The sequence below is a fragment of the Argentina silus genome (genome assembly GCF_951799395.1).
Source record: "Argentina silus genome assembly, chromosome: 4".
NCBI lineage: Eukaryota > Metazoa > Chordata > Actinopteri > Argentiniformes > Argentinidae > Argentina > Argentina silus.
In genome coordinates this window covers 18,054,195-18,065,335 of record NC_139658.1, presented here as the reverse complement: position 1 = coordinate 18,065,335, position 11,141 = coordinate 18,054,195, and the positions used below count along the sequence as shown (strand labels likewise).

The 11,141-nt window shown below is 45.4% G+C and overlaps 2 protein-coding genes across 2 annotated transcripts in view; one reads left to right on the top strand and one right to left on the bottom strand.

Annotated features, from left to right (window-relative positions):
- Positions 1–2,374, top strand: part of LOC310803343 (acidic mammalian chitinase-like) — a gene marked incomplete at both ends in the record, with an annotated part of 4,017 nt that extends 1,643 nt beyond the window's left edge. The window contains 7 exons of the mRNA XM_083668080.1: positions 1–83; positions 459–583; positions 965–1,088; positions 1,311–1,496; positions 1,595–1,717; positions 1,864–2,005; positions 2,118–2,374. The exon at positions 1–83 is cut by the window's left edge and continues 83 nt beyond it. Of these exons, the coding sequence (XP_083524206.1) occupies positions 1–83; positions 459–583; positions 965–1,088; positions 1,311–1,496; positions 1,595–1,717; positions 1,864–2,005; positions 2,118–2,374 (1,040 nt within the window). The remainder of the gene's footprint in view (positions 84–458; positions 584–964; positions 1,089–1,310; positions 1,497–1,594; positions 1,718–1,863; positions 2,006–2,117) is intronic.
- Positions 2,375–2,671: 297 nt separating this feature from the next.
- Positions 2,672–9,608, bottom strand: slc6a14 (solute carrier family 6 member 14). The gene is made up of 15 exons (XM_083667848.1): positions 9,506–9,608; positions 8,420–8,588; positions 8,128–8,259; positions 7,130–7,291; positions 6,508–6,613; positions 6,122–6,254; positions 5,816–5,956; positions 5,566–5,701; positions 5,246–5,338; positions 4,914–5,039; positions 4,406–4,524; positions 4,197–4,296; positions 4,006–4,115; positions 3,716–3,883; positions 2,672–3,472 (listed from the first exon to the last, which is right to left on the bottom strand). The coding sequence occupies exons 1-15, from the start codon at positions 9,569–9,571 to the stop codon at positions 3,323–3,325; spliced, it is 1,911 nt and encodes a 636-aa protein (XP_083523974.1). The 5' UTR covers positions 9,572–9,608; the 3' UTR covers positions 2,672–3,322.
- Positions 9,609–11,141: the final 1,533 nt, after the last annotated feature.

Here is an 11,141-nt window from a genome sequence, read left to right as displayed (position 1 = left end):
ACGGCCTGGACATCGACTGGGAGTTCCCTGGCACCAGAGGCTCCCCCCCACAGGACAAAGCACTGTTCACCACCCTGGTGCAGGTCAGACTTGCTTTTTGAATCATCCTATTCCTTATTCTAATGTGTTCTTAGGTATGACCCAGGGGAGGCTACTGGAGGTAGAAATCAGAGGATGGGCTTCTTGTAATGCGCGGAATGGAATGAGGAATGGTATCATACCATTCCTCATTCTATTCCATGCATTTCAATGAGCCTGTCCACCAATGTCTACCTCCACCAGTATGAAATTGTATTTATTTTCAACCCTGCCATCAGGAGTAAATGTGTAAATATTGCAAGTGCAGCAGGTGCCTGTGACATTTCAATTTCCCTCTGGGGAGCAATGCAAAGTAAATTCCATTCATTTGAATGCTGATACACGCGCACACACCTCTCCCATTCTGTCTCTGTCTGTAGGAGTTGATGAGCGCCTTTGAGGCGGAGGCGACCAAGACCAACCGTCCTCGCCTGATGCTGACTGCTGCAGTGGCTGCTGGGAAGGGAACCATCGACACTGCATATCAGATTGCCCAGATTGGATCGTCAGTAAACATATTTCATAGCTTATTTCTTGTGGTTTAATTATTCAGTCATTATTGCTACTGTAGCTGTTAAAGGGCAACTTCATTATTCACTGTAGAGTATAGGCATATAGAGAATGAGGCAGGGACACCACTCACATATATACTCTCACACTGTCATTCACTCACCTCTAAACCTGTCTCCAGAGACTCTCTCATCGGACTCTATGTCCAAAACTCTCCCTCCACTCTCCTTTTCACTGACAACTCTCACTAAACTACACTCTGTTCACTAATAATTATCTCTCTCTACCAGGTGCACTGTACTTCCATTGCTGCTAAACTGTCTGTCTGTTTGTCTGTCTGTCTGTCTGTCTGTCTGCCTGTCTGTCTCTCTGTCAGGGTGCTGGACTACATCCATGTGATGACCTATGACTTCCATGGTTCCTGGGAACACAATGTCGGAGAGAACAGCCCTCTGTACAAAGGAAGTAATGACCAGGGAGATCTTGTCTACTTCAATGTGGTGAGTGGACCTCTCCCTCTCCCTTTCCCTCTCTCTCTAATGGAGGGGTGGTTCTCTCTCACTCGAACATGTGTGTCCTCAGGACTGTGCAATGAAGTATTGAAAGAGGTTCTCATTAGCGTGTGTGTGTGTGTGTGTGTGTGTGTGTGTGTGTGTGTGTGTGTGTGTGTGTGTGTGTGTGTGTGTGTGTGTGTGTGTGTGTGTGTGTGTGTGTGTCCACAGGACTATGCTATGAAGTTTTGGAAGAGCAGTGGTGCTCCTGCTAAGAAGCTGCTGGTTGGTTTCCCTACATACGGCCACACCTACAAACTGGCATCCTCCTCAAACACCGGAGTGGGAGCTCCCGCCAGCGGCCCAGGCCCTGCCGGACCCTACACTCGCCAAACTGGCTTCTGGGCCTACTACGAGGTATATGTTTTCTCTCTCTGTGTGTTTGTGCATTTATGTGAACTATCCATGACCCTTAATCCTTAACTACTAACTCCTAACACTCTTCCTCCCCTCAGATCTGCACCTTCCTGAAGCAAGGAGCCACCCAGGTCTGGGATACCACCCAGGATGTGCCCTATGCCTACAACAGCCAGAACGTGTGGGTCGGATATGACAACGTCAAGAGCTTCCAGATGAAGGTCAGACTGTGTGTGTGTGTGTGTGTGTGTGTGTGTGTGTGTATATCATCCTGTCATCCATTGAGGGCAAAGGATTTTCTGTGTGCATGTCACCACTTTAGGGAGTGAATTGTGTTTTGATTCCAGTCGATTGTGTCTCCTCACAGATCCAGTGGCTGAAGCAGGCTGGTTTCGGAGGAGCTATGGTCTGGACTCTGGATCTGGATGACTTCACTGGCACCTTCTGCGGTCAGGGCAAATACCCTCTGATTAACACCCTCAAGAGTGGACTGGGGACTGGAGCAGGAGGTGAGACCAACACACAAGCAGACACACAGAACAACAACGATATCATCGAGGGGACAGGGCACCTGGTCTCTTGACCATTTTACCCTCTTGACCTCTCCTCTCTTTCTCCCAGGTTGTGCTGCTCGTACCGACCCCCTGCCCCCCGTGACTCAGGCCCCACCTCAGCCTCCCCAGCCTAGCGGTGGAGGCGGTGGAGGCAGCGGTGGCAGCGGAGGATCTGGCTTCTGTGCCGGCAAGTCCAACGGTGTTTACCCAGACCCCACCAACAAGAACCAGTTCTACCAGTGCAACCAGGGACAGACCTACACCCAGCACTGCGCTACTGGCCTTGTGTACGACGCTAGCTGCAAGTGCTGCAACTGGGCCTAAAGCAATGATGGTTCCATCTTATATTAGAACCCCCCCCCCCCTCCCCACAGTCAGGAGCTGGGTCTAAAACCTGTGTAATGCAGGACCAGATTGCAAGGCCCATAATGATACGATCAGCTCCATCTAACATCTCTGTTCTGTAATCTAATCTCATCCTAATAAACACCACCCTTCAAAGCAACCTGGAGTTTCCTCTGCTTCTATTCTTTTTACTCTTGATCTACTGTATCTGTTTTGTTAACATGTTACCATAGTAGACAGAGTGACTATGAATAATTTCACCACAGACCAGAGAGGTAGAAACAAGTCCTTTATTGCATTAGAACTTACACAGACTGTCAAAAGACATGGAAGCTGGGACCCATGCTCTTCATCATGAGATGACAGACAACAGACTCATCATCATCATTATCAGTTCACCTCCAGATTAAAAGTTTGGTCAGCCTACACACAGTGGTAAACATCATATACTGTAGACAGACAACATAAAAATCTGTGATTTCAAGCATCGAAATGATTAAAACAGACAAGCTCACAGTGCGAAGTATAACTAAGCATTCATCTCTGCAATCAGACAGCAGTAAAAAGCCTGAAAGAGGCTATCATCATCATCATCATCATCATCGTCATCGTCACTAGGACGGTGGTAACAGGAACAATGATAGGGGGAGTGCTTGAGTATTCTGCTTAAAGAGTGAGAATAAACCCTGTGCTATACAAGGGACACTCTCAATCAGAAGAATGTACAGCGCTCCGATTCTATTCCAGCATTCATTGGTCATAAATAACACTGAATCAGCTAAAAATCTTTGCTATGAAAGTTTATAAAAGAAAGAGATCAAAACTAAGGGAGCCCTCCAAACTCACTCTCTCCCACTGTGACATATAAAACTGTATCACAATTATATTATAAATCATATTTCTCTCACACACACAAACCTACACAGGTCAGAGTTGTGTGTGGTTGTTGGTGATGACGTAAACGTTGGGATCTGGCAGGTTTACAGAGTGTGCTTGTCTGTCTGTGTAGCGCTGCCCCCGGTGGACCTCCAGGTAGGGGCGCCAGTCTTTCGTGGGAGAGCACACTGCCTTGAGACGCTGCAGAGACAAGCAGACAGGCCAGGGACATGAAGATACACCTCAAATGACAGATCTCTACACCATATACTGTACTGTATAATGCACTGATATTGACCAAAGCAACATGTGTCTTAAAATGCCACCCCATTACTTTTGGTCTGCCACACACACACACACACACACACACACACACACACACACACATACAGACACACACACACAGACACACACACACACACAGACACACACACACAGACACACCTGCCAGAGGTTTCCCTCTGCTTTGATCAGTTTGTACACAGCCATGATGGGTATCCAGATGAGGCAGAAGGCGATCATACACCAGCTCAGAGCCACGCCCCAGGCTGGGTACGGCACTTTCGCATAGGAAGGGGGAGTGTAGGTCACCAGAGACCACACCAGGATCACCTACAGTATAAAACACAGAGACAGGGTTAGAGAGAGAGAGAGAGAGAGGAGAGACAGCGAGTGAGAGAGACAGCGAGAGAGAGAGATACAGTATAGTAGATGGAGAGACAGAGATAACTCACAAGGATGACGGCGGGCGAGATGAAAAGCCAGCATGCTCTCCACCACAGCCAGAACCAGGCATTCTTAGTCCCAATCATCATCTCTATGTCTTTAATATACCTGTTACAACCTGTAACACACACACCACATCATCATCATCATCATCATCACCACCACCACCATCTCCACAAACACACACACACACACTTACCATATATGTAGCAGAGGCCAACAAGCTCCAGGAAAGCAACGATCAGGAGAACCCATCCAGCACAGGAATCGTCCATCAGAGTCACCCAGTATATCCCTGCCTGGAGAGAGAGAGACAGGCCAAGTTGAGCAGCCTAGCAAGGTAAATAAAGGTTGACAAAATGGCCAACAGCAATAACATAGAAGTTGACATATCTAAGGGCCGCCTACTTGAGTGACGCAGGGCAGACCGAGCAGGAAGAGGATGACACAGGTTGCCACGGAGATGAGGGGGCGTTTTGATTTGAAGGAGTTGGGGAAGGCATCCTGCAGGCAGGTGGAAATCACCTCTGAGGACGAGATCACAATAAATAAAAAAGTTGCTGTGTGCTGTTCAAGTGTGTTAAATGATGTTGTGGCTCTGGATAAGAGAGTATACACAAGCATGCCTGCTACAGTAGGTTTGTGTCTGGGGGTTTGACTCCCAGGGGGTGGGCTGACAGGATGAAAAGCCAACAGCTCAGAACATTGGTTTTACCCGTCAGCTCTATAGGAGCCTTGTGGTTAGGCTCACCCATCAATAAAGCACTATAGTCTGCTGCACTGTACAAGTATGTATGCCCTCGTACGATACTTGTTTTAATTGTGAATTGAGGAGTGGTCAGACTCACCTATCTCTGTGAACTAGGAGTCATAAACAGCCTGATTCTACGATACTCTGCTCCAATGTCAAACTCACCTATCCCTGCAAACTGGGAGTCCAGACCGAGGGTGAGGAGCATGAAGAAGAACAGGATGGACCAGAGAGGAGAGACAGGTAGTTTGGAGAGGGCATCTGGGTACACGATAAATGCCAGCCCAAAACCTACCAGGTACACATGAGAGGGGTGGTTTGGAGATCACACACAAAAAAAGAAATACAAAACACACCCAACAATACAAAACACACCCAACAATACAAAACACATACACCAGGAACGAGCTGATCAGTCTAAACAAACCTGTGCATTAGAGAGCAGGGTCAAATAGCGGCAGTTGTCTTGGCATCAACATCAAGTGGGCGTGACTGACCTGCTTCAGCAACCTCTGACACAGGCTTCTTGTAGACGAATGCCATGTGACCCAGGATGGAGAAGATGGCAAAGCCGGCAAACACACTGGTGGCTTGGAACGAGATGGAGAAGGTTGGGACATGTTATGTAGCCTGGTTACTTAGCAGATGACATTATCTAAAACAACTCATACTTTACATTGGTGTTCAGTATCGTATACATGGTTCATGAGGGAATCAAACCACCAACTTTGGTGTTGCAAGCTCATGCCATGCTCTACCTAATTAAGCCACCATCCCATTAACCATCATCTGAACCCTCAGGATTCTGAGCTCGTACCACAGTTGATGATGCAGACTGTAAGCGCGTCCTGAAACACGTTGTTGTGGAACTTGTTATAGGACGCCAGGGCTGTGACTCCACCCCACGCGATTGATAGCGAATAGAAGATTTGCGTTGCTGCGTCTTTCCAGACCTGAAAGAGACACAGACACACACACCAGTTAGGATCCAGGGGATCATATATTCCATAGTTTCAGGGAGCCAGGTTGTTGTGACAGAGGTTAAAGGTGAGAGGTAAGGCGCTGACCTCTGCCTGAGTCAGTTTGGTGAAGTTGGACTTGGAGCCAATGTAGAACTCTAACCCGTCTTTGGCACCCTCTAGAGTCACACCCCGGATCAGCAGGATAAACAACACCACATAGGGGAACGTAGCCGTGAAATACACCACCTGGAAAGAGAGATTGGCAGGAGTAAGACACACACACACACACACACACACACACACACACACGTAGGGGAAAGGAAATGGGGTGCGGCGAGGAGGGGGAAAGGGCATGGGCTAGGGAAAGTGTTTGGACACTGAAGAGAACTAGACTTCTGGCAGCAGACTCACTTTGCCAGAGGACTTAATGCCTTTGTAGAGTGCTGCAGCGACGAGGATCCAGCCCAGCAGCAGACAGAGGGCCAGGTGCCAGACCACCGGCCCCGTCTCATCCAGACCACTGGAGCGCTGCAGGACCACAAGGCTGGGGAGGGACAGAGAGAGAGAGAGAGAGAGAGAGAGAGAGAGAGAAACCACAGATCACCTTATGGACCACTACACATTATAGAGTGCTGGAGTACTTCAGTGTGTGTATGTGTGTGTGTGTGTGTGTGTGTGTGGGGAGGGGGGGGTTAGTAGTTTGCTGTCCAGTTTTGCTGGCAGGCTGGAAGCCCCGGGTCACAGGTACAGGGTCATGAATTGGGGTCGGGTCGGGGGGGGGTGTGTGCTGTACTCACTTCCAGTATTGTTCACTGGGGCTCTCTACTGAGCAGGTGTCATTCTCTCCGAGAGTCCAGTTGGTTATTGAGAAACTTCCGTTGAAAGCAGTCTTGTTACAGTACTCTGCAAAAGAAGAATGGGCAGAGAGAGAGATAGAGAGATAGATAGAGAGAGAGAGTGTGACTGGGGAGCACTTGATGGATGTTTACAGTTGTGGTTTCTAAAGTAAACATTGTTTGTGTCCTCCTTCCCTTGGCAAGCACTGTTGTGTCATTGGGTAAAGGAGGTTCACACTGAACTGCACTTCCTCATTGAGTGGAAGGAGATATTTTTGTATTTGTATTACTATCTTTGTTAATTTGTTATAATGGGAAAGTCCACTGAGACTTAAAAACTGCCAGGTCGCCTACAGATTAGTATTCAGTTTTGGTTTAACAGCAGTAACATTATACTGTAGCTCTAGGAGGGAAAACTCCACTGGCATTAAAATGCAGTTCAGGTCATTCCTTTCCTTTTCCAGACTGGCTCATCCAGTCCTGTGCATTTGAATGTCACTGCAAATAATACTAGATCACACTCACAAAATGCATGACAGAACACAGTTAAAACAGTAAATAATAATAAGGAGTTGAGTTGAACCTTTAGGTTTGATACTGCAGTTACTGTTGGCCCAGTCGAAGCAGTTGCTCCAAGGTAGAGGGGACTGAAAGGAGGCGAACATGTAGTACAGGCTGTAGGCAATGATCACGTTATAGTAGATGCCTACTAATGTGCTCACAAGTACCATGGCGATCCCCACGCCTGGGGACGGCAGAGGGAAGAGGGGAGGGAGGAGAGATGAGATGATAACCCTTGACCTATTCGTAGAATAACTACGGTAGTAGTAACAGTACCGATAGTACCAGTAGTAGTAGAACACGTTTTAGTGAGTCGTTTTAGTGAGAGAGTCCTGGCAAAGACAGAACAAAAAATACTGCAGGCATTTTCCTCTTTTACAGAATCAAACACCCATTCATGTGTGTTTATAAACAGTAATGAATACTAAAGCTCTGTGGTACAATGTGAGTGAGTTGATGAGTGCCGCTGGCGTGTAAACTACATCAAAGCAGTCAAGTACTGGAAAAAAAGAGCTTTAACTCATGTACATTCCTCTGACATGAAAAGCAGGTTGAACACACTATACCTGTGATGTAATCTGTTCTCTTTTGCTGTACTTCAGTGGCCTTTATTGAGTGTCATAAAGCTCAGTAAAGGCCACTGAAGCACAGCAAAAGACAACAGATTAAAATAATATGTACACGAATAATAAAACAATCCACATGAATGCATAGTTCAGCTCTTTAACCAATCAACAGGACCCATGTCAACATTTTAAGAGACAGTGCACCAAGAGTGCACAACATTTTAAGAGAAGGCTCCCTAAAGCATCCATTAACCAAGCCTAAACACTGATACAAGATAAGATAAGGGTAGATCTGTGCTGAACGAAAGCTTCTACCGTGAGAGGGGGCCTCCGAACTGAGAACATTTAGGGTTTACGTTGGTTAGTTAACTAGGGTCTAAGGTCTATGTCTCTCTAAAGTCAATTGCTTGGAACGCATCTAATCATAGCCTTTTGCATCAAGTTACAGTCTCACCCTGTAGTATTGGCACAGCCCTCCACACATTGATGGGGCCTTGGCTGCAGAACTGACCAAAGGCGCTCTCCAGGAAGAAGAGAGGGATACCAGCAATGGCCAACATGATGACATAGGGGATGAGAAAGGCACCTAATCAAGAGAAAGAGAGAGAGAGAGAGGAGGGGGGTGAAGAGAGAGGTAGAAAAATTGCAAATAATATAATTTTCTCTTCAGAATGTATCTGTCTGAAGCAGTGTGTATTATGATCAATCCCACTGTGGAAGGATCAGATGTCAGATTCTTCACTCACCCCCTCCATTCTTGTATGCCAAATAAGGAAATCTCCAGACGTTGCCCAGGCCAACAGCATAGCCAATCATAGACAGCATGTATTCTCTCTTATTGGTCCAGTTTCCCCGATCACCATTCTCATCACTGCTGCCAACATGGGAGTCCCGCTTCTCACAGTCATCCTTAACCTGCAAAACACAAAATGCTTTATAATAATATCAGGGATACATAGGGTTAGGGGTAGGGTTAGAATGACCAGTTTTAATAATGTATTAATTATATCAACTAAATCGATATCAATAAAAACACAACAAGTATTTGGTAGGTCTACCTATACTTACTTTTGTTAACTTTATTGTCCTCGCTCCTCATGAGACAGAGAAATGTGTATATACAGTATTGTTTTGGTAATGACCTGAAGACAGGGCAATGATTCTTGAACTTACAGAAGCCAAACCATTTCCTCAAAACGAATTGCTAGTGTTATTAGTTTACCAGGATCTATACTTGAACATGAATGAGGTTTGATGCTTTTCTAAACACCTTTAAATACTTTTTAAGGATGTTTTCTTAGACGCTTTTCCATATGTTTGACCAGAAGTCAAAGCCTTTGTTTATCCCTATTTTTCTGATGGAAGATGGTTGACAAATGTATTTGTGACATTTGACATCTAATTTGATATGCTCAATTTCACATTTTGGCCTTAATGGGTCCTTTTACACGCAACTGCCCTTATGCAGGTTAGTCTGAATACAAAATACAAATATCCCTAAAGACAGACAGGCAAACGTATAACTACTATAATGACAATTATTATTATTATTATTATTATTATTATTATTAATAATAATAATAATAATAATAATAATAATAATAATAATAATAATAATATAGCCTGTTTGTGAATTGTGCGTGTAAAGATTAAATTGATTTAAAGTTATGTATGCTACGTTTGCTTAGCAGTCAACAGGCTGAGGTTGTTTGTTTGAACCAATTCTCGATGGCATCACTGGCCTACATGCTAGAGTGCATTGCCATGAAAGGAGGATCGGCGTGATCAACTCACCCAAAACAAAATAAAATGTAATGTCAAATGCATCGTACCTTGTCAGTCGCGGCAGGGTTTCGGAATATTAAATCTGTGAAGCTGCTCCAGCCGTATTTCCTCATCCTGCTGTCGCGTTGGGATGTATGTTTTTGACCGAAGTTGCTCAGGTATTTAAACGAGTGACAGACAGGTCACCTCAAATGGTCAGCCAATCCCAGGCCTGAGAGAGAGAGAGAGAGAGAGAGAGAGAGAGAGAGAGAGAGAGAGAGAGAGAGAGAGAGAGAGAGAGAGAGAGAGAGAAAGAGAAATATGAATTTAGTGAAGTTTACTTCCGTTTCCCCACCTTACTGTATATGGCTCAGTGTCTGAGCAACAGCATCTCTGTGTTAGAATACATAGCATACATGATTAATGTATTTAATCTGTACATCAATCTATGGCATGCATTAATCAAATCATCAATATCTAAAGAACAGTACTGTAGGTTTGCAACAGACATGGTACCGGAATAACCAGTTAACCATTGCCCCCACTGCAGCAAAGCTCGGAGCAGACTTATACCTCCGCACAACCACATCCTTCCTCCTGCTGCTGCTGCTGCTGCTGCTGCTCAGGGGTCTGAATAAACTCACAGACACTAACAGAACAAACCTGTAGTTTACAGTGGTGAGAAAACTGTGACGTGGATTCATGTACCAGTTAGCTTAAAGAGCATATTTAAGAGTCAGTGGGTTTTTATTCTACAGTAGTAGGGGATCTGAGCTGTCCACTGTCAAATTAGCATTGTCACATGTACAATATCTTTCACATGGAATTGCTCTAATTACATTTCTCCATTAACCTCCCTAACCTCTTATCAGTGTCCCCCCACCACAAACAAATGGTGACACAGTGACACACAGGTAAATACTGTGTAAGTGATGACAAACACTCACCAAGGCCAGGGCTGGGCCTAAACACTCACACACATTCGTCACACACACACACATTCACACATGTTCTGTCTCCCACATACACACACACACATACAGAGTCACTCATTAATCCTGTGACCTGTTTTTTTTTTGTTAATTTGACCTGCCTGGAACCATTTTAAGATTTCACTCTCAAGACAGAGCTGAACTGAGCTGAGCCGAGCTGAGCTGTTCTGGGCTGTAGTAGTGCTATAGTATACTATAGTTGCTGTAATGGAAAATATCAGAGCCAGCACAGTATGGTTCAGGTCAGCCCTGTAGTGTTCAAAGCACATACAGTACCTTTCTCCATCCCACTCTGTCTGACAGATTTGTTTTGAGCCAGTTACATTTGAAAATAACAGCAGTACATCAGTAGTTAAAACACTACTGTTACTATTAGTTCCAATGACACAGCATCAGCTGATTCAGCTACAGTCACCACAGGGGAGATAACTAGGTCTAGTGACTGTCAGAACACAGAGAAAGAGGGGAGAGAGGTCAAAACACTACAGTTACAGGAGGCCATGACTGTACCGCCAAACCCACTGATAACAGTTAATTACTGTCCCACTGACACACAGAGGGATCATTACCGCAACAGCCATAATCACCATAGGTCAGAGGTTAGTCAGCCAAACACCTCACTGTTGTTCTCAACCACCTCACCAATTTTACAAGACAAGTGTCTTTTCACGAGACATGCTTTTTTATAGCCTGGTCTCAAAATAGCATGTTA